The sequence below is a fragment of the Thermobia domestica genome, chromosome 6 (assembly GCF_964235325.1).
Source record: "Thermobia domestica chromosome 6, izTheDome1.hap1.1, whole genome shotgun sequence".
Lineage (NCBI taxonomy): Eukaryota > Metazoa > Arthropoda > Insecta > Zygentoma > Lepismatidae > Thermobia > Thermobia domestica.
The window spans coordinates 164,633,009-164,660,722 of record NC_137459.1 but is presented as its reverse complement, the minus strand read 5'-3'; the positions used below and the strand labels follow the sequence as shown (position 1 = coordinate 164,660,722).

Below are 27,714 nucleotides of genomic sequence, written 5' to 3'. Positions count from 1 at the left end.
TACAGTCCTACTGTTCTTCATTAGATATTGCTTAGTGCAGAAGAAATATTAAAATATGCAAAATACTGTGAAATCTCTTAGAAACTGTTTTTAACAAGCATATGAAGATACAGTTTCCGATATTGAACTTCGGAGAAAGGAAACAGAAGTGTTTATTAATAATTTTGATAAAATATTGGTACCAAATCACTTTACTAGTTAATAATAGCCTATTATAAGTAAATAGAGTCTGTGACAATAGTTCTCACTCATAAATATTCATAAGTGGCGATAATTTTGATTTTGTAAGTGTTCTTAATGATATGTTGTAATTATATTCACGGCCGGTAGACAGTTTAAATAAATAATACACCTTCCTCCGCATATTAATGATCTTGTAAATGACACGTCACGTACAATAAATATTTTCCTCTTGAAGAAATGCTAATGTGACAAGCAGGATATAAAAGGACCCTTAGAATTGAAATATGCAGATCACACAAGTATAACAAGGTAATATATTGTTTCTTTCATATATATGCATGACATGTAACACGGCAGCGGATGTTGGTCGCTGGAGAATATTCTGGAATTATGGTCGTTGGAATGGGTGAAAGAATAGTCTGGAGGTTTCCAGTTGTCTTTCAAGGTTATTAGACTTATATAAATACCGATTCATTTACATGATTCGTACAACGTATAATAGATAAGAAGCGCAAGCATGGTATTGGGAGGAGAAAATTGACATACACTGAATGAAATACATGTAAAACATATTGTGATTGTCGAGATAATAAGGGAAAAGAAGTGTTTCCTTAATGGGGATTGATTGCGGATTTTCCGGTATTGAAAACCATATGACTCTGTGTACTTTCATGGAATTATAAATTAACTAAGGTATAGCGTTATGTAATATGTAGGGTAGAAGGAATCAGCATTCGTCATTGCACCGGGATTCGAACAAGGATTCTTCCACGTGAAAAACCATACCCTTTCTTCTTGCTTGCAGTGCGAATTTGTTATTTATAGCTATGAATTGTTTAAGACATAACAGGTATATATAAATTATATGATAAGAACCATTCTATATTGAACAGGAAGTCAGCAGAATCCGCGCCGGGAATCGAACCAGGGCTCTCCAACGTGGAAACCGCACAATACACATTTTGCTTATTAGACTTTGTTACTTATAGGCAGCTATGAGTTGTGTAAGACGTATAACAGGTATTTATAAAGTATATGTTGAGAAGAAAGTTATATTGCATAGGGACAATGACACTGCCTAGAATCGAAGCAGGAGTTTTCCACCTAGAGAATCGTACACTAATCCTTTATTTGCTTGCACTGTGGACTCTTCAGTTATAAATGGTATAAATTTTACTGTGTGAGAACAAACTTATGTGGGACAGAGAGTCAGCAGAATCCCCGCCGGGAATCGAAGCAGGGCTCTCTCACGTGGAAAACTACGATAAATCTTTTGCTTAGCAGATGTTGTTACTTATAAGTAGCTATGAATTGTGTAAGACGTATAACTGGCATTTACAAAGTATATGTTAAGAAGGAAGTTATATTGGATATGAAGCCACGACACTGCCGGGACTAGAACCAAGATTTCCACACGTGGAAAACCGTACGCTAAACCTTTTCCTTGCACTGTGGACTTTTCACTTATAAATGTTATAAATTTTACTGTGTAAGAACAAACTTATATTGGATAGGTAGTTAGCAGAATTCGCACCGGAAATCGAACCATGGCTCTCTCACATGCAAAGCCAATATGGTTGGGAACGTTGGTGTTACTTTTAGTATTATGTTTATGTTTTTGTAATTTGAAAAGTCGTAATACGGTAACTAATTGCAGTTTTGATTTTTTCTGCTTTAGGTGTTGAAGCAAATAGAAAGTAATAGAAGCGAGAAAAAGCAGAGAGCGACAGAAGACATGGATTTCAACTGTATAATTAACTAAAAAGAGAAAAACTAACATTCGCTAAATATTATTATTATTGTAATCTTCTGTGTTCCGTTTCATAAACGCTAGTGTAAGAATGAGGTTATATGCAGACATAACTTTTAACGTTAATGCAGATCGAACTTAAGGGTTTTTCATGTCGAAAAATAATGCAATAAAAATAGACCCGAGATTGTTTGAATATATTGCCCAGGATGAAATGTAGTAGTGATTAAAGCAAAAAGTTGAAAGGGACACTTTGTACTTATATTTTGTAATTGGAAATCGTAATAGAGCAAGTAACTAATTCTCAATTTGTTTATTGTTCTTTCTAGGTGGTGAAGAAAATTAAAAAATAGTAGAACACTGGAGAATAAAGCTTATTTTCGTGAATTGTTTGCTGTTGAAATATAGCGGTATTTTTAGGATAAAGGAGTTACAAATTGGTTTTAAAACATGGATTCACTGAAACCTTTTGATCTTAGTACAAGAGGTGAATGTGATTTTAGAGAGTCGTCATCTTTACAGGGGACAGTGTTTTTAACATTTCTGGAAGTGACTCCGCAATCCCCCCATTGGAAAAAGAAGGTGCCCGGCCAATGTGGATGTATTAGCGTCTTTATCGGGGACATTCCCACCGGTTGTGAGTCTGCAAGCTCAACCAGTGGAAACAGAAGTTATTCCGTCACTTGATGTTGATTACGATATAGAAGAATATCCCCGTACACCTTTACCAACAGTGAATAGTTCCCCGGTGCAGAATTGGGAGTTGGAAAAAAAATTGAAGTTACTATGTGAGTGTTCTGTAGAACGTACATCATTGGATTCCATAAAAGAGTGTATTTGCATTTGTATTGCATGCGGGTTTTTGGAAGGTGGACAGTTAAAGCATGATTGACGTTGGATACGGAATCGCTTGAACGGAAAGCTATAGATGTTGTAACAAAAGTTGAGATTCGTAAAGAATTACTATCAATTTATAGAAAAAAGCATGTACATTTGTTTTTGATTACATGGAACTTTATTGAACATTTCCGAGATCTTGTGTATGACTTTGAATATAGGCCGACGCCGGTTGAAATTTTACTAGAGCAAGACTTTGGGAAATTTACTGCTATGGTGTAAAAATGGACAAGAAGAATGTACGAAAGTAGGTTAAAAGTAAGTTTAGTGTGAATAAAAGATTTTTTATTCTCAATTAGAGTTTGTACATTATGTGTAGAAGATATTGCTAATAACAATAATAAACAAATATATGTTTTTATATTTTGCTATTTATGTATTTTATTTTAATGGAATATAAGTTCATGGAGTATATTTGGAAAATAGTAGAACATTCGTGGCGATATTATATTAACGAATTGTTTCTTGGAAAAGATTTATTTTGTATCACATTGAAACATGTGATTAAACAGGAAATTCGAATAAAATTATATTTGATTTGTAATATAAGACGGAGAATGCATAGGACACTTTATTAAATGTAATTAAATATGTGTTTTACACATGCGTAGAAGCTTCTATCGTAGGTATATAAATGGATGTAGCCTAGTTCGAGTCCCGGTGCAATGACGAATGTTGATTCCCTGTACCTTTCACATTATATTATACTATATATTAGTTCATGTTTATTCCATAAAAGTACACCGAGTCATATGGTTTTCAGTACCAAAAAATCCGCAATCAATTCCCAATTAAAACAAACACTTCTTTTATACTTCCAACAATTACAATATGTTTTGCATGTATTTCATTTCCAATGCTCCTTCCCATATAAAATGAACAAGTATAAAACAAGAATGGGAATACTACAAAGTTAGTACCTAACAACAATTTTCTCTTCCAGTTCCTTGTGCGTGTCAATTTTCTTCTTCCAACGCTATACTTGCGCTTCTTATCTCTTGTACGTTGTACGAATCATGCAGATGAAACGGTATTTATATACGTCCAATAACCTTGAGAGCCAACTGGAAACTTCGAGACTATTCTTGCCCATATTCCAAGAATAATAACCTTGAGAAAATCTGGAAACTTCCAGACTATTTTTTTCATCCATTCCAACGACCAAAATTTCAGAATTTTCCACAACAACCAACATCCGCTGCTATGTTACATGCCATGCATATAAATGAACAAACAATATATTACCTTGTTATACGCATGTGATCTGCATATTTCAATTCGAAATAACTTTTTATATCCTGCCCGTCACATTAGCGTTTCTTCAAGCGGAAAGCATTTATTATACGTGACGTATCATTTACAAGGTCATTAATATGCGGAGGAAGGAGTATCAATTATTCAAACTGTCGGTTGCCCATGAATATAATTACAACATAGCATTAAGAACACTTACAAGTCAAAATTATCGACACTTATGAATATTTATGAGTGAGGAATATTGTCCCAGGCTCTACTTAAGTAGTGTCATTTCAGATTTTGCCACGGGAACAACATATTCATTGACATAAAGAATTCCGCGTTTTTTATATTAGTATACAATTTATTAAAATGCATCTGATTCTCAATTTCAGAGGGGGGAAATTGCCTCATCTATTCTGACTAAATGCTTCTCCTGTATCAAATATAAACACTGGAAAGCAGAAAATATCTTGACTAAGTTGCTGTTTGGGTAATTTTTGGACACAGTACGTCTCTGATAAATGTTGTCATGTACGGCAGTCAGGGAAACGAGGAGCAGAAGAAGTAGGATCAAACAAGTAGGAGCAATGATAAAACATAAGTGATAGAGAGGTATAATATGAATAACAGAAATGAATGAAAAAACCTCCTTATCTTCCTTAAAACTTAATTATTCAATAAGATAAAGGATCTGAGGTTTTTAGTTTAGAAAAAAATAATATTGAAGTTAGTGCAATGGAGTTAAACATTATCGTGAAAGTTTATTTAACTAAAAAGCTCTGAAATTTCATTACCATACCTATAGAATGGTTGCTCAACAGCTTTTAAGACATCAACTGAAATTACTGAAATTTTAAAATGCTTGCTAATGGTATTTTGGATCCTTGGGTTCGCAACTTTTATAGTTATCCAAATTTAGATTGTTCAGGTTGAGAAGTTAATTTATGGGCGTATTCAAACCTTTTGATATTATCAGTTTAAAAGTTAAATATATTATTCATACTATATTTCGTAATCTCCTTTGTGACCAGGTTCCTTACGCACATCCTTCTGCGTGCGTGGTACTGCGTTCAAATACTAGTAAGGATAATTGCCTCAGATGAAACCCGGGTAGAGGATCGGATCCCACTTGAAACAGCATGTCCCGTTTCAAAGCTTCAGAGCTAAAAATGGGGGTTAAATTCCAATCAATCAAATAAATCGCTCGTTTTTATTTTTTTTCTTTTTGAAAACAGAAAATTTCACCTTTTCTTTCTCTTTTTCTTTCTTTCTTTAATTTAATAGTCTCTCACCTGAAGTATTGTAATTTTACTGTCCTAACTTAAAAGATTTTCAACATTAAGTGCTTTTAATGTTGTAACTGGTAAAAGCTAATATTTTTTTTTGTTTTCTGTTGCAATCCGAGGAAGCCTCGGAGTCCAGACAGAATCATATACAATATGTGATCAAAAATATCCGGACACCCCCGAAACATACGTTTTACATATTAGGTGTATTGTGCTGCCACCTACTGCCAGGTACTCATTATCAGGGACCTCGGTAGTCATTAGACATCGTTAGAAAGCAGAATGGGGCGCTCCGCGGAACTCACGGACTTCGAAAGTGGTCTGGTGATTTGGTGTCACTTGTGTCAGAAGTCTGTACGCGAGATTTTCACACTCCTAAACATCCCTAAGTCCAGTGCGTCTGATGTGATAGTAAAGTAGGAACGTGAAGGGAGACGTACAGCACAAAAGCGTGCAGGCCGACCTCGTCTTTTGAATAACAGAGAATGTCGATGGTTGAAGAGTGTCGTAAAGCGTAATAGGCAGACATCTATCCAGACCATCACACAGGAATTCCAAACTGCATCAGGATCCACTCCAAGTACAATGACAGTTAAAGGTGAGGTGAGAAAACTTGGATTTCATGGTCGAGCGGCTGCTCATAAGCCACACATCACGCAGATAAATGCCAAACGACGCATCGCTTGCTGTAAGGAGCGTAAACATTAGAGGATTGGACAGTGGAAAAACATTGTGTGGAGTGACAAATCACGGTACACAATGTGGCGATCCGATAGCAGGGTGTGGGTATGGCGAAAGCCCGGTGAACGTCATCTGTAAGCGTGTGTAGCACCAACAGTCAAATTTGGAGTTGGTAGTGTTGTTTTGTGGTCGTGTTTTTCTGGGAGGGGTTTGCCCTCCTCGTTCTTTTGCGTGGCACTCTTACAGCGCAGACCTACATTGATGTTTTAAGCATATTCTTGCTTCCCACTGTTGAAGAGAAATTCGGTAATGACAATTGTAGCTTTCAACACGATCGACACAATCAACACATTACTAGTGACGAAATATACCTTTTTTAAATTCACCTCACAAACACACAATACTTTAATTTTGGTGGATACCACGTCGTAGATATCAAAAACCAGTACAAAAGAAATCAGTTAATATTGGTGTCTTCAAACATTTAATACTTGCGCACTGACATCATCTTATAGTGTGAAGAAATACAGGAACTTCATTTCGAACGCTTCCCTGGAAAACTCCCATGATTAGTTTCTGTATATATTTTCTTTATTTTTTTGAAAAAAAAATATAATTTCATTAAGGTAATAACTGATGCATACCCAATTGGTAACGGCAACGGCAGGGCAGTTGGTAGATTTAGTATCCCGGTATTCGCCGGGTGGGACTAAGAACGGATATTGGCGCATTTCTGTTCAGCTCATCTTTTATGTTTTCATTCTATTTTATTTAACCTCTTCTGCATTGGCCGCAAGAGCGAGGAAAGGCTCCGTCCCATCAATATCTGATATACAGGCAATACTTCTTTAGAACTGAAGAGCCCATTATTTCTGATTCCGAATGCCTGCGAAACGAATGCTTCCACACGTTCTTTACTATTCCCATTACCTATTCCTACACCAAATTTTGTGCAATTATCTCTGAGTGACATCGTGACCTTCCCTTATTAGTCTGTAATCTATTACTAGCAAGTACTATATTTCTAGCAGGGATTATACATCTATTTCTCTATATCTAATCTATCTCTAGTAAGTATTATATAAAAGTCCTTCTAGAAAGAATTTTCTAATCATATAACAAGTGTCCACAATTACCCGTTCCAAAACTTCCTTTTATAAAAATGTCCTATAATTTGTGTCAAAATGACCCCTTGCGAACAGCAGATATTAACTTATATCTTAAATGTCAGAACGTCGTTTCCTTGCACAGTGCGCATAGCCACACAGACCACCACTTTTTCTTGCTGTTAGAGTTTTTTTGGCAAAATTTGCGAATATAACGCAACGCAGAACTCAATTACATCTGTTATGACTATTATCACATAGTAAAGCACATATTTTTCATTGCGTTGACGTAAACCATTGCGGCATGGGATCCCAGGAAGTATTTATCATTCTCATTTGATTTTGCATAGAGGATTGATTTCGTATTAGCTTTTTACGTATTTGTACGGCTTAATAGAATAATTTTCATCCTTTGCAATAGTTTCTGAAAGTGCTACATGTTCCAAGGCTATATAGATATTTATCTGTTACTTTGTTAGGTCACATACGTATATCATACACTCAATTATATCATAGGAATTATATGTAAATTTTTGTTTTGGAAACACGATATATTTTCACTAGTTTTATTTATTTGCTCACTTTTCTTCCTTGCTTTATTGAATCTTCTAGTTTGTCCACTTGCTTGTCGTTTTTTTTTTTATTTCTTTGCTTTGGACTTCAATTCATTGTTCTTTAGAAACATCTAAATGTCTTGTTCTCACGCAATCAAACACATTTTCTTTAATGCTATTGAGACTCTTGTGGATACCTCTCCAAGCGTGTGGATTGGGTAGATCAGTTTCATGAAGCAGATGCACATAGAAATAGCAACGTTTTACACACACTGAAAGCAAACAACATTTTGTTCCGCCATTCCTGTAACTAGATAATATATATAATATTGTGTTGTTTAAAGTTATATTTAGTTTTTGTCTTTGTTTCTATAATTTCATTTTCGGCTACCTTTTCAAATGCATATATTAGGTGTGAAATAATAGTAAAGCTTCCTGATTGATCAGTAGTATAGATTTAATATTCTGGAACAATTATCATCAATAATTTTCTATCGAACTCTCAACAAAGTATAAGAAATAAGAAATAACACATATTATATGAGTCTTTCGTATTCAATATTGCGCCACATATTAAAAGTAGCGCGTGCTTTTCTTGTACAGTGGGACACATAAATTCTTGAGGTTCAAAATCCGTGAGTTAGGCAACCCAACTAACGCCCGCTCCAAGATTAATTACGCCTGGTAGAGCAGCTAAAACAGCAGCATGAAGTTAGCCTTACCTGTTGAAAAAAAAACTAAATGAAATCTATAAGTTTTACGTCCCAAGAATATGTCGGTTAGGCTAAAGGAGCCGGTGATGATGAGAAATGAATGAAATGCTGGAGTGAAGAAAGTGGGAGGAAACAGGAGAACTCCGAGAAAACCCAAGGAGTTTGTCCAGTACAAAGTCTACACGGCGCTAGCTGGGATCGAACCTGCGACCCCAAGCATCGGAGGTGAACGCTCTACTACTGAGCCACCGCACTCCCATTCCCCATCTGTTAAAATAAAAAATCGTAAAGAGGTTTTTGTGCAGGAGTGAGGCAAAACGCTGGCTGTCGAAATGACAAAAGCGAGTCTTTGCATACTTGTACTCACACTACCCAGTACAGTATAAGAAAAAAAATTCACGTACACCAGAGGAGCCGATGATACTTAAATAATCTTATATTAACTAAAATGAGGGATTATATTATATATAAACAAGTTAACTTACTTCAAATGACTATAAATATATGCGTATCAAATAATATACGGATAGATTATGCGGTATATGTATTAGTTTATTTTTTAAAGTAAACACAACGCCTTGCGCTGAGTTTTAAAAGTATTAACAGTAGTCCTAACTGCAAATCAATTAAAGTATGAATTCATCATTCAGGGAAAGAATCCAGCTCCTAATGAAAATTTTGGGTGTTTAATAGGCCTAACCTCCTAGGTTCCGGCGGCACTGATTGATACGTAATGTTGTTTCAAATTAAAAACTTGTCTGATTTCGTTATTCGGTAAATTACTTTTTAAAATATAACTGAGGGTTGCAAATATAACTGAGGGTTGGTGATTTGTTTATATTTGTGCAAATTTACACATTGGAACACAAGGAGAAAAGATGATAATATAGTGCCAATAAACACCAATTTAAAAGTGTACGATATTAACGGTTAATATCAAATATAGAACCATTAACAAAATTAACTCTGTAACTCGTTTTATCCATTCATTTTTCTTCTTTTATTATCAGGATTAGGTCATCACTGAATTTCTTCACTGGAAATTATCTTTCATTAAGCAGCATCCAACTGGAGCTCAGCCTTGTAAATGAAACATTTTAAAAAGTTGTAAGGGCGAAGGCGAGAATCGAACGCGGATTGCCGAATTACGCAACTAAAACGCTAATCACTCATCTAAAGAGTTACTTCATCCAGCTGGCCTAAATAAAGAGCCTTTTCTGTTCGCTCAAAACAGCAGCTTGTTAATAGATTGATTGACAAAAAACAGGAATATGTAATTGAGGACTCGGAGGGCATTATATCAATGTATTCACTAAATTATCAACATTACATACTTTTTTTTAAAAAAAATACAAAACTCCTTTATTTTGAATGAAATACGGCGCGTGCATTACACTCATAAACAAACTGAAGACAAACCAATTGCTGCATAGTAATCGAGTCAAGGCGTTTGACCAGTAATCTGAAGGTAGTCGAATCAAATTGGATCCACGAACGACCAGTGCCTTTTTTTTTACTTTAGAATTTTTGATGGCGATTGGTCGACGATGAGACTTCTTTTATTTTCTTCTGATATTTGAATACTTAGATGTTTCAGTACTTGAACTATCAATTCTTCAGGAATAAAAATAGTAATAATAATAATTATCTCTTAGAAGATTAAAACTTAAGAGCTTATTGTCACTCAAGGCATAACATTACAAACACAAATGTAACATTTGGCAAGAATATTTCGGTTTTGTTTAGTGTTGCTCACAAGAAGAGGAATTCCTCATGTCATTTCTGAAAAAAAAAATTGAGACGGGAGTTAACATTTTACATTCAAGACGGGACAAGGCTAATTCAAATTTTCGTGTTGCTTTGGAGATGGAAATCGAGACGACAAGAAAAGTATTGTAAACATATCTCGTTTTATCTCGATTATCGAAATAGTGTATGTCCATTCTTTACGTAACAATTGCTTTGTAGACTGACTCTTTTACGCTATATTATTACTTTGTATTTCGGAGCTCATTGAATTTATTATGGTTTGTGTAGGTATTTTTGTAGCAAAGCTTTTATAATTACTTCTGCATCCTAAAATTTAGTTTATTATATGTCTTACTGCTCAGTGATATTCAGTTATTTATATTACAGTTATTTTCCTGAAAACCTACAGTAGAATACTTTCTACATGAAGTTTTAGTGGAGCGCTTTGGTTTTAAATTTTCTTAGTTGTAGAGGTGTGTCCTGCAGGTCCAGACACCCTCCCTAAATCCCGACTTATCTGTAAGTTTTGATTAATTTCAGGACAACTTTTAAAGTTTTAATACCATTATTATTATTATTATTACTATTATTATTATTATTATTATTATTATTATTATTATTATTATTATTATTATTATTATTATTATTATTACATAAAAATCTAAGACCTCAAGATTACGTCCTATTGCAATGTGAATAAGCATACTGAAGTTGATAGGAAAAGAAAAAGAAAGGATAAGACATAATTTCGAGGATTAGTGTCCGAAAGTATACGAGAGGGGAGAAAGAAGGTGTCAGCTCCTGAACAATATTAATATCGAAACTTTGGATACCTAAACATAAAATAAGTAAGATTTGTCTTCACCACGATTAATAGCAACACGCTTCATTTGGATAAAAAAAAACAGGAATATGTAATTGAGGACTTTGGATTTTGTATGCGTTATATTGATATTTTAACAAAATATACATACCAATATAAAAAAGAATAGTTCGTATTTACAAATTTTGATAGAACAGATATATGGAATGTGTTGGAAATGGCGAACGAAAATATTATTATTACTAGCAATAATTGTAATTGTGGAAGACTTTCGGAATAATTGCTCGGAAACAATATCGTTGCAGACACATTTATGACTCATATTAGGCCCTAAGCATGACCCTTAGGGGTCGTATTCTTGAATTGTTTGCTAAACACGTTACTCTTTTCACACAGTACGAATAATAATAATAATAATAATAATAATAATAATAATAATAATAATAATAATAATAATAATAATAATAATAATAATAATAATAATAAAGGAATAACATAATAACAATATCAATTACGTAAACAATACCTTCCAATAAAATAAAAATAATAATTGCCAGGGCGGAATTCAAATCTGGGTCGCTGCAATGGGGGCTACCTGCTTTTACACTTTCAAAAAGATTGTTATGCGAAGAGAAGAAAATGAACTAGTAGTTATGTAAGATAAACATAGAACTTTCTATTTTACACGTGGTGATAGAATTCAGAGAATGTGAAAATAATTTCTGCCCTCTTTTCTTCTTTGGATATTAGAAGCTAAGGTGAGAATTGTAGTAGTGAATTGCTGAAAACGGTGACGTAGCCTCAACTTGAAGAACGTTTCGTGATATTTTCCTCATTGAGCGAGGTCATATAACTTATTTTTTAGTTAAACAAGAAAATCTCGTGGAAGTCATTGTGATACTTACATAAACAACGTCTCCTTATTCGAGCATTAATATCTTGTGTATGGTCTTTCATGAAACGATTTTAACTAGCTATTAGTTTTTTGCGGAAGCTGCACTGACGCTGTAGGTAAGTTGTTAGCGCATCGACCTTCGATTCAGTGGACCCGGGTTCAAATCCCGTCCAGGCAATGATTTACAAACTTATTTCAAGAAGCCGTTATTCTAAATTTGATATATATACCTACTTTCAAGCATTTTCTGGATCATGCGTGGTCAGTGTTTTTATTTCTTTAAACATACAGTATATAATGAAATAATACATTACATACACAGTAATATTGAGATTAATATATGGTATTCCTTGGAAAGAATGCTCTGAACCATAGAGATTCATCTCACTGTGGAGAAATGTTTCTTGTGTCATCTACTCAGAATTTTACTTGCATAAAGACCTGACTCAGTGCTACCAAGTGCTGTTGGTGCCGAGAAAAGTTAGGTTGCATATGCCCAGTCCTTTTGCAAAATGCAAATTACCTGGACCCCAAGTAATGGAATTAGAAGAATTAGGGGGAAGATACATTTGCTTTTGGCTGTGCCAGTGGATATGAAACAGGGGCAGTGACAGGGAGACTCTTGAAACATAGGAGACAATCCATGAACTCTTCTAGAAACGAAAACCTTTAGACGAAAATAGAAAACTACCACATATCTACATTCATAGGAACATTAATAAAATATAGGCCCAAGATAACTACTGTGTTGCTTTACTTTACATTGAACCTGTGTTTCGTTCTCGAGTTGACATTCTTTATATCGTCCTGACCGATGGTTTAAAATATGTAACTGCGAAATTACTTACGTTTGCACCCATATTGGTCTATAATGTTTTAATTTGAGGATTTACTTTCCAAAATATTTTGGTACTGTTTCCGAATGCTCTATATATAAAAAATAATGTATATGGTATTTACAATAATAGGAGAGGAAATATAATTTTCAACGTTCATTTGGGAACTGAAAACCATTATAAATGTAGAACAAGATATAGAATATAATCATTATTTTGAAAAGAGAAGAAAACTTAGCAGCTATTTATCTACATATACATACTGATCATCATTAAAATTCAACCCCAAGGAGACTTGTAGGAAGTCCGAATTGGCAGTGTATTTAGAGCTTGGAGAGATGAACAATTGATTAGCACTATAACGCTGTGAAGCAGCAGAGGTGTTCAGTATGGCATCTAGTGGCAGCAAACTGAGGACGAACAGACAGTCGCAATTGATTTGTAGACGGAGCTCGGTGTGTCGTGTATGTTTGTCTCGCCGTCAAATGTGGAAGTTCTTCCACCATGTTTCTGCCTCTTGCCGCGGATGAATAGTGGCATGTGACAAGTGTGGTTTATCCACGACCATGCTACCGCTATTGGATGGAATGCAGTGCATATGATCTCTATGGCTCAACGAAGGTATCACGAAGTAAGACGCCAATTCCAACTAGCACATCTACGGGCCGCAACGAAAGACAGCTTTCGTGTATGGCTCTGGTAGATCGGAAAGCTACATCTTGCATAGTTGTACTAGCATTGGAATCCGTTGTACACCTCCTAGTGTCCCACAGGCAATTCTACGTTGCTTGGTAGAATGAAGTATATTTCACAGCACTCATTGCTGCAATTTGTGCTGACTGCAAAGCATGGATATGGAAGACTATAATGGCATCACAAACGTCGCACTTGTCAAGACGAATGTTGGGACATCCTATTTTCAGAACGATCTTGCTTCCGTCTGATGCATCATGATGGCTGCATCCGTACTGTGACACTAGATTAGGCGACGTTTGCATTATGAATCACCACGTCTGTCTGACACCAGGTGTTCAGGTGTGAGGTGCCATTGGGTTCCGTGTCTATTCGTGTATACTGCGCATTGACGGATATTTGAACAGACAACAGTACATTGACGAGGCATTGGATCCGACTGTGATCCCTTTAGTGGCTGTCCTGCCGGGGATTATATTTCAGCAGGATAATGGGCACCTTTATGTTTCATATATAGTACTACACTTTCTGACTGAACAATATGTTCTGCTGCTTCCTTCCCTGGCTTGTTATTCCGATCTCTCGTAGATTGAACACATCTGGTCGATGGTTGCACAACGCCTCTGACAGCACCAAACTCCGCCAGCTTGAGTTGATCTGTGGCATGGAGTCGAAGGTATGCGGCTTGCCATAATCTATGAGACCATCCATCTATACCTCGCAGTGTCACAGCCTTTCTGACTGCCCATAGAGAGCTGCAGGCTACTGATCGTTAACAGTTCCTCTTTGCTGTCGCCACGTTATCACGCGTCAGACATGGTGGTAATTTTAATTGTTTGCTCCCTGTACCATCAGATCTCTGCCTTTTAACTTTGGTGCTGCTATTTCGTCTCTTTCTTGGTGTTTCATTTTTAATGACGAGAAGTACATGAATATAACATTTCCTTTATATATATATATATATATATATATATATATATATATATATATATATATATATATATATATTTGCAGTTCGAATTTGTCACATAATTTAATAGAAACGAAATATGTGGATACAATTTCTCTAATTTGGTTTAATTTTATAATGATATATAAATTTATTTTGAATCTGTCATTTTTATTTACTCTTCCAGTGTCTAGAGTAAGATCTCTCTCATGTTACTTAATTGTTCTTCTCCCTATTCTTGTTTTACCAACATCAATTCTTATAGCATATGTATTATTATTGTAAGGTTTGGAACAGCGTGGTTTAGCCAAGGCAATATTTTGACCCGCAAGGCTTCCAATAGGCGAAATTGTAGTCCACGAGGTTTTGAACAGCTGAGATATTGCCCGTAATGTTTAGGTAAAGCAAAATTTTGGCACGTGAGGTTTTGGGCGGCAAGGTTTTGGCCATGCCATATTTTGAACTGTAAGATATTAAGCGGCTAGGTTTCGGCCACGAGACTTTGTCTGTATACCGTAACAAAGATGGATACACACTTAGTTCATTTAAGTAACATTTACTGAAAGTTTTCGAATCAAAACATGCCTAGTTACAAATGTAAATAAAGAACTTTCGTAAAGAAGTTACGTGTGCAGTTGTTTCCTTCTTCTTCTCTTTAGGATTCAGACGTTATCAGCTACAATTTTGAAACAGTCGATCTTTCAAAGGGATTAGAAAATCAACTTCCCAGTTTTTTCTTTAACCATTTTAGAATTGGGAAGTGTTTCATGTCAATGTTTGCAGTCTCCAGAACGAAATCAATATAAAAATGCCACAAAACTGCTTCAGAATTATGTCCCTCTCTGCTAAAGCTGTGAAAATCAAACGAGGCATTTGTTATTTTTTTCTTTTCTTCACCAATCTGTCCCAATAGTTAGGTAGATTGTTAAAAGGCAACTGAATATTTTGTTCTTACAAGAAATCGATATGCATTTTCGGTAATGATAAACAGTACATAGAGGGAGATGAAAAATGATGTAATAATGGTCATGTTCATCGTTGTACAGTCCATCCAAAATAGTGGTTTTCCTATTTGGCGATCAGTGTTGAGAAAGATATTTTAAATTGCATATGTTTTGCACAGAAGTAAACAATTGTCCATGATCTTGCCATCCCTCGCACAAATTCAAAATGTTGTATGCTTACCACAATGATTACTACATAAAAGCACAAAGATGGATTATTACATTTTCTATTGGCAATAATCATAATTGTTATATTCTTGAAGATTTTTTTCAATAAAATAATAGTTTAATGGATAAAATGTTTAGACTCCATAACTATACCCAAGTTAAATGATACAGCATTTGTAAGGTGTACGTTTTAAAACTTACTTCCCACTTAACCTGGCTATGCCACATGGCGTACATTTCATTGTCTTATAGATAATTAACTCCCATAAGAATAATTTTGGATTTCTATACTGGAGTTCTCTAGTTAAAATACGTACCCACACACTTTCTGCGTGTTAGCTTTGTCCACACTTCAGCTCGAACCTGGGATACCGCGCACAAAATTCATGCAATCCATCCTGTTAGTTATGAATATAGTATGTAGTAACATGCTTCATTTTAATTCCTATATGGGACATTCAGAGACATTGAATTAAGTTCATTTACCAAAGTTGTGTGAGAAAAAAGAGACTCAAGTTTGTGTAATACGTTCAATATATGGAAAAAATAACACTTTTCTTTGTTACATTGTAAGAATTATTTCCAGTATCCAGTTCTGAATCTTTTATACTCTGAAATGAGTTTCAGATAGATATATTAAATGGACTGCATTCCCAAGTAGTGAAAAAAGTTTAATGATTCCTTGTGCGTACTATATGATTGTATTGTATTTTGTGTGCGTAGAAAGAAACGTGTAAGTGGAATTAAATTTTGTACCACACGTTCACTATATAATTAGACAAAATGTATTTCAAGTTCAGAACTTATCGACATAATAATGTTATAAAATGTGTGGCCTAAATACTTCCTGTGTGCAATCAAAGTCTCTATACCCCATACCATCGAATTGAAGAGGTGTTGGATATTTTCCTGAGATATCACCTCTCACACTGTTTGTATGCAGACCCACAAAACATCGAAATTACTGTCTCGAGAACCATGAGGAACAGTCTCCACCAACCATACGTCACACACTTAAGATGGGTTTTATATCAAACGTGCATGCCAGGGGAAAGCTGTACATCTCGTTTCTGAAACAAGGTTTGCATATGTCTGAATGAAGGTGGTCCAGCATTGCTGAGTTGTCAGGTGGAAAGAAGTGACGTTAGACTCTGAAACTCAAGTGATCTAACGGACACTAGTGAGGTTTCCTCAGTGCATAGGAGCCGAGATAGTGTGTTGTACCCAATGGTGCCGCAGAGCTATTCCATAGCTAAGCGGTTAGCGTACGTGCTTTTGGCGTGGGAGAGCCGGCTTCTATTTCCGGCGGGAGCTCATGTGGTTCGAAGTCCACGTCAATCAGTAGGTCCACGTCTCATATAGCCTCGCTGCTGAACGGGACGTTAAACTCAAAATCAACTCAACCAATGGCGCCGCACTCTATTACATCAAATGATTGGCTGCATTCGCGTTCCGCAGTGTTATAACATGTTGCGCTTATCACAACAGCATATAAGGCGTATTCATCCATTAATGTAGGACAGACTGAAGCTGAACTTATCCGAAAATACGACCACCTGCCATATAACAATCCAGCGACGGTGTTCACGTGCTCATTGTACACTGAGGCGTTTGCTATTCTAGGATAATGAAGTCAACGCATAGCCATGCACACTCCGCTCTATAATTCAGCACACTCTTTCCAACCAGATGCAGACAGGTCCATAGTTGTTACTGCACTCTATCATTGAGCTAATCCAGTAATCAGAGTTATATAGTTCGCCACAATCATATGGACCATATTAGAGTCACATTGTGTGGTTCACTGCCCGTTTGTCGTTGTGTACAGTTTTCATCTTTCTATTGTTTCCACAGACCCGTCATTGCCGTGGCAACATATTTACTACAAGCACAATTTTCGAGGTAGAAGCTGCCTCCTGGATGTCGACGATACAGCCTCGTTCAATCATTGTCTTCTGTTGTTATTGCGCTCTTTAACATCGATGAGCCATCCTCCAGATTCCACCACCTGAGTGCTGTGTAAATCGCTTTCTCTCTTGCAGCGTACCGAGGGCGTTGCTGGACTAGCTCATACGCCTTCCTGCTATAATTGTAACATCCCTTACGTCATAGGCTAATGTGTAAATCTTAACCTACATTCCCGTAACTTCTTATTTGTGTTGCAGTGTACACAAACAACAGTGTATTTATATTATTGTTTACAATGACCACATTGGTGTATGCTTATGTATGTTCTTCCCTCTTTTATAGGCCGCGTGAAAGCGAAGATTGGTCTAATGTTCGCGAAGGTTCAAAACGCTATCGGAGTCTTGAACCTAGTAGCGGCGTTAACGATCAGCAAGGCAAGCACTCGCCACGCTCCTCTACAAGGTGAGTAAGCATATTTACATACGACTAAAAAACAGAAAAAAAAACAGAAAGGAAGTATATGCGTTTCAAATTTATCTTGTTGATGATTTCCTTAGAACATCTCCTACATGCAACATGTAACAATGGGACAGATGCCAATTTGTTCAGCTATCTCTCAAGATTGTTTATGGCTATAGCCTGCTAACAAAGCAAGAAATTTTACTTTACGCCCAGATTGTGGAGGGAGAGGCACTTCCCTCGATCTTAACGTGGTGGAGGAAGTAACACCAGGAGCAGTATACGAGGTGTGTTAGTATCGAAACTTATTTTTCCCGCGTAAACAAATGAAGCGCGGGGGACTTTCCCCCGTTCGCAAAAAGCGTCAGTCCCTGGCAGTCTGCCAACGAGTGAATACGTGTAGTGAGTGGTCATCGGATTCGTGTTTTCTCTTTCTTTTACTTTTTTCTTTTTTCTTTCGTAAGATGCCAGAATAAATCTTGAGCAGCAATATTGCATCAAATTTTGCCATATGTTTGGTGATATCCAAATGGAGACAATTCAATTGGATCGGTACATTCAGTTTTGAACAAGAATTTGAGCATGAGGAGAGTGTTCGCGAAATTTCAGGCTTTCATAGCCAAGCACAACATTCCTGTGTGTCGTCATTCTTCATTCTCACCTGACATGGGTCCATGTGACTTCAGGTAATTTCCCAAGCTGAAAATGCTATGAAAAGGAGAACCGATTTGAGTCAAGTGAAGACATTATGCACAATACGATGGCACGGTTGCTCACCATTTCAAAAATTGCCTTCCAGAAGTGTTTCCAACAATGGCGGGAGCACTGGGAGAAGTGTGTGCATTACCAATGAGACTGCTTTGAAGGAAATTAGTGTTTCGAATTTCCAAATCAATGAAAGTATTTTTGCCAACCAAAAGTTCCATACTTCTCGAACACACCTCGTATATTGTTTTCACTATTCTCAACTGCAAAAACATAGTAAGCCATATTCAGAATTGTTTCTAGCGTCGTACTAGGAGTTTGGCTAACACGTGATGCTAACTTCTGTATTTAGAAGCACGCCAGTGAATTTAGCAACGGTTTATATCAGAACATCAACCCACGGCTCTCCCTCAGTTTTCTCCAAAGACGTTAGGACAAATCAAAGGGAGAGAGAATATTACAATCGTTCCTATATTTCTCCTAATATGCTTCAACAATCTTACGCAGAAGTGGTGGCTAGCCTTATTTGATATAAATCATTAACTTCACTAATGTGTTGCGAAACACTGAAGTTAGCATCATGCGGTAGTTAAACTCTTAATACTCCACTAAACACGATTCTGCATTCACGGCGGTTCAGTGGTATACTTACTTACATTAATCGTCGTTTTCCTTAGCCTAACGGATATAACTGTGGGACGTTAAACAAAAATATTTCGCTTTCATTTCAAGTTGTTTCTAGTTAACAGAACGTACGTTTTATATGGGTTAAAAGGGGAGTTGTAGTTTCATTGTTCCCTATCATTTTGTTAAAATATGTGAGAAATTAAATTTAATGTTGATGAAGAAAACAAATGGAATGGAAAGTTCGACCGGAGGGAAGGCAAAAAAACCTGAGAAAACCCACGCATGCAATATGTTTCACTAGTAGCGTTTACACAGCAAAGGTGGGGTTAGTGGTTCGAGCTCTCCTTACTCATGTAAAAGGCGCACGTCGTTCCAAGATTATTTTTAGTTTAACATGCTACGATTAGGAACCGAGGCTAAGGAAAACGTTAATGATTAGATGGATGATAATGGTGAAATAATGAAAGTGGAAGAAAACAGAAGAACCCCTAGAAATTCCACGCATCAGTATTTGTGCATCATAAAGCCTTGTTGGTGTTAGCTCAGATCGAATCAGGAATCCCACACACTAGAGGTAGGCGCTCTACTACTGAGGCGCCGAGCCCACTTCAGGATTTTTGTATATCTTAGTATGGTATTTTTTTAATTTTTTTTTTCTAGAAATATTATCTTGTTCAAGGAGGTTTTCCGTATGCAGCTACTATTCACTACAAAGTACATGTACTACGATGCAAGATTGAATTATGAATTTGAAACACTCTATTTTAAAGATACGTGTGCACTCCAGGCCTGTAGATAAGTGATGGTTAGGGTGCTAAATCCTCCTTTGAAAACTTGTCTCCCCTAGAAATTTTCAGTTGTTTGTTGTATATGCATGGATGAATGTAAAGTGCACTCAACTCAGCCCCACGAAAATGATCTTGGCCTCCCTGTCTAAGTGTTCAGGCTACAGGCTGGTGCACTCTACACACAATTTCATGAATATGTTCTCTAGCAAGACTACCTATTGCTGTTTTTAGAAGTCATTATGTAGCCACTTTTGTTTTTTTTAAATTTAACCTAATCAACTGCAAACATAAAAAAAATACGCAGCATTTAGTAGAAGATTTGGTAGAATTCAAGTTTCTTTTTCGCAAATGAAAGTCTTGTGCTCTGTGTTCTACCACTACATAGGCCTACAGCAAATTTAAAGATGCAGACAAGCAATAGTAAAAAAAAAAAAAAAAAAAAAAAAAAAAAAAAAAAAAAAAAACCGATACCAATAGGTGCTCAGCTAAACAACAAATGCTACTGTGGAAAGCTCTTTATTTCTTATTTTTCTGAAGTTGAAAATTTCTAATCTGCATCTAAAAACAAAACAAAAAACAAAAAAAAAAAAAAACTAAAAACGCCATTGAAATGTAATGTGCACACTTGTCATTATTGTTTAACTTTTATTACTACTACTACTACTACTTCTACTATCAGCACCACCACAACTAATAATAATAATAATAATAATAATAATAATAATAATAATAATAATAATAATAATAATAATAATAATAATAATAATAATAATAATAATAAATAACAATAATAATAATACATGGAGTTAATTTTCGCGATTTCAATTTCAGTGTTTTCTTTTGTTTTAAATGAAGAATTGTAGACTTAATTCTCAAAAACTGAACTTTCAGCTTGCAATATGAAATACGTATTCCATTCTTAATATAACTACGGTTTATTCTGCTAACTTCTAAGACTAATTAAAACTTCAAAGACTTTATCTTCATGTGACTCCATTTGCAGATTATACACTTCAGCGCGACAACAACTCAACAGATTTTCCAAGCATAATATTATGTAATTATAAACCTAGCTCGACAACCATGATGTGTAGTGACCTCGTGTTTGATTCAAAAGAAAATTTAGTCCATTCTTCATATTTCATACGCTGTATACATATCTGCATATTTAATAGGCAAAATGTTACTCGCACTAGAGGATGAGGGGGACATGCCCCATTCTCTTACAACTGGGGGAACTGTTCCTCTCCCAATAATCCGATTTGAAGTGTGTTTTTAGGGGGAAAATGTAATGATTTGTGTCCGACTGCTACATCAGTGATCGTCAAACCGTCGATCGCAAGCTACTAGTAGCTGGCAGATACATTTTCGGTAGATCGCGTTAAAGCTCCGGTTGGCTAACCTTGATATGTAAGTTTATAGGCAAGAAACAAATGTAAAGTTTGTAGTTACCTTGGTTGGTAGCTCACAGTGGAATTTGAAAACGAGACGGTAGCTCAGAAACTTCGTAAGCTTGGTGGGTACCGTTCTAGATGAAACCGGAGTGCAAACCTGCTCAAATTTTATAGGAATGGAACTCCGAACCTCTGCGAAGTGCACAACAAAATTCAACTCGGAAATTAAAATGATGGTAATATGATGGTAATTTGAACAAAAGTTTGTAAGGGGTTGAGAATGCTCCTTGACGCTTGCGTCTCCGCAATCGGAGGCAATTTACTAAGTAGTTAATTTGTCGGTCTTCTTAGGCGTGGTCGACCCTACAAACTTTGCTGGGCCATTATTTATTTATTTCATCTTATCATCTATACTACGCAGCATAAACTTACAAAATATTTATCAAATTGTTGGGGAAGCTTCCTAGAGTGCTGTTAGCTTGATGTTAGTGTGGCACTAGAATTTTTGCAAGAATTATGTTTTTCCTTTATCCCATATATGATGTTCTAAGCAACATAAAGCATTGGGAAAATATTTCCAGCCATTCATAAAAAGTGTTCTTATCTATATGCTAGTCTATCGTGACATGGCAGTAGCCATAAATGTTCCAGGATCCGGGAGGAAAGACTAATGTATTTTAAAGGCATGCATAGTATGGTTAGCGGCATATAAAATGTTACAGAAAGGTTAAATCAAACTTAGGCGCAAACTCTTGCGCCGTGTACTTATGCATTCAGAAACACACTTTTCCGTCGACTATTATCACTTCTGGTATTCAATCCAACTCACCCCCGTCCTCCACCTCTCCTTGTCTAAAGCAGTGTATGACCTAATATACTCTTTCCATTCAGACGAAGAAAAAAAACAGTAACCAGTTTACAAGGCTTATAGTTTTAAAACTGTCTCTTTCATTCGTTTGTTCTGATGATGTATGAAGGGGTGATATGTTTATGTACTTTATTTACAAATCACGCATATCACAACCACAGCTAATGAACTGTATGATTAAACCCATTTTACTGATTCACCCAGATATCATGAAGGAACGAGAAATAAGACTTAACGAATAATTTAGCTGTTACTTGCTTCAATTCTTATTCAAAGGTACATGCGTTAATATAATAAACATGACATGCTTTGTTCGTATGTTAACATAATGATTGATATAATACTTAAAGGTTAGTACAATGAATTACTTATCTTAACTTGTTTCTGCAGTAATTGTTGCTTGCTTGCTGCTAAACCACATGGTTGCTTGCTAACCTGTCATACTTTGTCTTCGGTCACACATAAACTGAGTAGCACTCTAAAACACTGTTAAGAACATGTAAATCTTGTCTATGAATGAACATGAGTGCTTCTCTAAAAACTATGAAAAATATGCTTTTCTAAAACTATGAATGAATATGCTTGACTAGTTGTACTTCGCCGCACATTTTCGAATGTACAGACACACTTGAACAGCACACTGAAGGCACTGTTGCCAGCCAATGCAAACACAACTCACTAAAACTCACTAGAAAAATCACTAAAAGAATCACAAAGAATTCACTAAACCACTAAACTATATACAAAAAAATGAAACTAATATAAATAAAAATAATGCACATATGCAAGCTTATCCATCCTCCCCCTCCTTGATTGGACACAATCAATTAATGCTCTAGGGGCAAAGGAATTAATTTAGCAACACTGCGCCGAAAAATGCCACTTTTACACTTCACAGTTGCCACTCACACTAAATTATCACTGCCCGGATGAACTTCTTCAATCACACCTAACTTCCACACTTGAGGAGGAACATTGTCTTCTTTTAACAATACGACCATGCCCGGTTGTAAATTAGGTTGAGCTGACTTCCATTTTCTTCTTTGTTGTAACTGGTTGAGGTAATCTCTGGACCAACGTTTCCAAATATGCTGCTTCATTTGTTGAATCCGTTGCCATCTTCCTAGTCTGTTGATAGGCACGTCTAGTAGATCTGGTTCCGGAAGGCTGAGAAGTGTAGCTCCCATTAAAAAATGTTCTGGACTGAGATACATTGGATCTGTAGGATCGTTGGAAATGGCTGTCAATGGTCTTGAATTTAGAATGGCTTCAATTTGAATAAGTAACGTATTCAACTCTTCGTATGTCAGACTTGCTGTTCCTGCTGCACGCCGTAGGTGGTACTTCATGGATTTTATTGAACTTTCCCATGACCCCATGTGAGGAGATCTGGCAGGAATGAATTTCCATTCTAAACCTTCTTGAGCTGAGTGTTCCAGGATGTCCTTTCTGTTAGTCTTGGATTCAAAAAATTGTTGCAATTCTCGATTGGCGCCAACAAAGTTTGAACAATTGTCGCTACAGATAGATAAGCATTTTCCTCGCCTAACAATAAATCTCTTCAATGCTGCGATGAAGGCTTGAGAACTTAAGTCTGAAACTATTTCTATGTGAACTGCTCTAGTGGCTAAACAGATGAACAACGCTGCATATACCTTCATTTGAATTTTGCTGCGAATTGTGGGCTTGACATAAAAGAATCCTGCGTAGTCCACTCCCACGTGTACAAATGGTCTTGCTTCATTTACTCTTTCCTTGGGTAAGTGTCCCATTAACTGTGATGACCTTGTTGATCTCCACTTGAAACAAACCAAACAATTGTGTACTATTGCCTTGACCATCTTCTTAGCTCTTGGAATCCAATATCTGGTACGCAAAGATGCAATAAGAAGCTGTGGTCCTGCATGAAGCAACCTTTTATGTTCTTCTTTGACTATCAGATGGGTGAAATGATGACCTGCAGGTAGGATGAATTGGTGCTTGTTGTCGTACTCCAAGTTTGAATGTTCCAATCTTCCTCCTACTCTTAGCATTCCTTCCGTGTCCAGAAATGGAAAAAGATCCTTGATTGGGCTCTTTGTTGAAACTTCCATTTGTTGCTGCAAGTTCAATATTTCTTGATGATAGGTAGTATGTTGTACCATCTTGATACATCTGTGTAACGCTAAACGAAGTTCCGAAGCGTCAAGACTATCGGTTTTTCTTTCTAATTTCTTGGAAAGACAATTATGTTTGAATCGCAAACAATATGCTACTACTCTCAACATTTTGTTTAACGATGAATATCTTTTCATAAAGCTTGTTTCATGAACTGCCACCAAACTTATCATGACTTTCTTCTCTTCTGGAATATTAGCCGGCTCATTTTGTTCTTGACATGGCCATTCCGCTCTGTGAAGAAACTCTGGACCATGCCACCACTCTCGAGACTGAATAAGAGTGTTGGGCTCCGCTCCTCGACTAACTATGTCTGCCGCATTTTCTTTACTAGGCACGTGGTGCCATTGATTAATTGATGTGATTCCCTGAATTTGAGCCACCCTGTTGGATACAAATGTCTTCCAACGATTGGGAGGTGATTTGATCCATGACAAAACTATCGTCGAGTCTGTCCACAGGTGTATACCACTGACTCCTATATTCAATATGGAGAGTGTTTTGTCTATTAGCTTCGCAAGTAACAGTGCTCCACATAATTCCAATCTAGGCAAGGTTTGCTTCTTCACTGGTGCAACCTTCGACTTTGAACAAAGTAAATTAACTTCAATGTTTCCTTGATCGTCTATAGCCCTGATATACACTACTGCTCCAAAATTTTCTTCACTTGCATCGCAAAAACCATGTAATTGAATTTCCTTAACGTTCTCCGAAGACATTACGTTTCTTGTAATTTGTATCTTCGCCATCGCAGGTAACCAAGACATTAATTGATTCCACTCAACTTGTAGGACTGTGTCTAATGAGTCATTCCAATCCATCCCTGTCTTCCACAACTTCTGTAAGAAATTCTTGTATTTGATGACAATTGGAGCGATTAGACCTAATGGATCGAAGATAGATGACACTATGCTGACGACTTGTCTTTTTGTCATTGCAACATTACTTTCTACTGCAGTTCCGTGTTTACAAATTTTGTTCGAAATTATAAGTTTGTCTGTTAATGGAATCCATGCTATTCCTAAAGTCTTAACACCGTCTTGCTGACCAAGTATGATTGGCTGTTGTTTTTCCCTGACGTCTTCAGGAACTCCTTGAAGTACTTCTTCTTTATTAGAACTCCATTTACAAAGCTTGAAACCTGCTCTGCTTAAAATATTAATAAGATCCTTCTGTAGTTCTAAGGCCTTTGACACGTTTGGTACTGATTTTAACACATCATCAATGTAGAAATTGTGTTTTATTACTTCTGCTGCTTCTGGAAATTCCTTGGAATTTTCCTCCGCTATTTGCTTCAGACATCTTGTTGCCAAGAAGGATGCTGACGAAGTCCCGTACGTCACTGTTTGTAACTCATACGACTGGATCGGTTCTTCTACTGAATTTCTCCAAAGGATGCGTTGTAAACCCTTGTCCTCATCATGAATTAATATTTGGCGGTACATTTTCTCTAAGTCTGCTGTGAATGCAACTGGATACAACCGAAACCTTAAAATAATGGAGTACAAGTCATCTTGAACAATTGGCCCAACTTGAAGAATGTCATTCAATGATTTGCCATTAGACGTTTTTGCACTTGCATCAAAAACCACTCTTAATTTAGTTGTTGTACTGTCCATCTTGAATACAGGATGATGTGGAAGATAACAACTGCTGCTGCTGTTCACGTCTTCTGTAACTTTTCGCATGTGACCCAAACTTAAATACTCATCCATGAAGGCGGCATATTGTTTATGAAACTCAGGATTTTGTAGCAATCTTCTTTCAAGCTGCTTAAATCTTTGTAGTGCCATGTTGTAAGACTCTCCTAAAGCTGCATTCTCTTCCTTCTTTGGTAATTTGACAATAAATCTTCCATCTCCATTTCTGGTTGTATTTTTTAAAAAATGCTTCTCACAATTTTCTTCTTCCGGCGTGTAAATCTTAGTCTGAAGATCTTCGAGTTCCCAGAATTTTCTCAATTGTGTATCCAAGTCTGTCTCCATCTGAGAAAAACATGAAATTACCGACTGGTTGGCTTCTTCGGGTATTGAAGGCATATTTCCGACGACAACGTATCCTAGCTTCGTTTCCTGCAAAACTGGATAATTTCCTTTTCTAGTCTTCTGGCCTGGCTCGAGGAGACTGTAGAATAACCCCGCACCTATAAGCATGTCTACTGACGACGAGCGATGAAAATTTGGATCGGCTAAGCAAATATCCTTTGGCAAGTTCCAATTACTGTAATCAATATCCTTAGAAGGTATGCAACCTGTAATGTTTGGTAATACTAAACAATCGACCACTGCATTAAAATCACATGTTCTTGAATAAATATGAACTTCAACACTGTGCTGAGCTTCGGAGGTTACAGAATTGATACCTCTAATGGGAACACGATTTTTCGTTTTCTTGAGGCCTAATCTATGAACTAAAGCTTCGCTTACAAAATTCGATTGAGACGCTGCATCTAATAACACTCTGCATTGTTGAAAACGACCTTTAGTGTCTGTTACGTTAACTAACGCTGTTGCTAATAAGACTTGCTGACCATAATTAATCTTAAATGAGCAATAAGAGTCCTGTGGTTGAACCTTAACCTGATTCTGTTCCTTAACTTTAGGTACGTTAGTATTATTGTTATTTGTTTTGCTTGAACTGTCTTTGTTAGTAGCCTCCTGAGTAGTATCTTCATGCAACAGTGTATTATGCTTAAAATTACATTTCTTACAAGTACTTGATTTGCATGCTCTTACTTGATGTTTATTACCTAAGCAATTAAAACATAATTTATTTTGCTTCACGAGCTCCTTTCTTTGATTAATGTTGGCACTCAGAAATTCTGGGCAACGAAAAACAGCATGCGTTTCTTTGCTACGGCAAATATTACATGCATTTGGAAGCACAGTAACAAACGAACTCACTTGACTGTTATTCTTTCTTTTTGCTTTGGAATCTACACTTTTGTTGTCATAAGTACCTTCAGATTGAGTAGGACGAATGTTTTCTAACATTTGACAACGACTTTCTAAAAATGAAAATAATTCCGATAACGATGGAAAGGAGTCACTACTTTGTTCAGCTTCCCATTCCCTTTTGCTTGTCGAATCAAGTTTTTCTACTAAATGTTGTGTTAGGAGTACGTCATGCAAAGGTTTGTCCAAATTCAATGCTTCAAGGGCTTGAAAATTACTACGTGCAGTATTTACAAATTGTCTAATGTCTTTAGCGTTTTCTTTCATCACTGGCTTGATATTGAGCAACCCTCGTACATATGTCGAAGCTATCAACCGTTTGTTTTCG

The 27,714-nt window shown here is 36.4% G+C and overlaps 1 protein-coding gene across 1 annotated transcript in view; it reads left to right on the top strand.

The window, feature by feature from the left end:
* LOC145688305 (uncharacterized) overlaps positions 1 to 27,714 on the top strand; it is a 1,380,532-nt gene that overhangs the window by 899,901 nt on the left and 452,917 nt on the right. Inside the window, exon 5 of the mRNA XM_081762319.1 lies at positions 17,777 to 17,896. Coding sequence (XP_081618445.1) covers positions 17,777 to 17,896 — 120 coding nt within the window. The remainder of the gene's footprint in view (positions 1 to 17,776; positions 17,897 to 27,714) is intronic.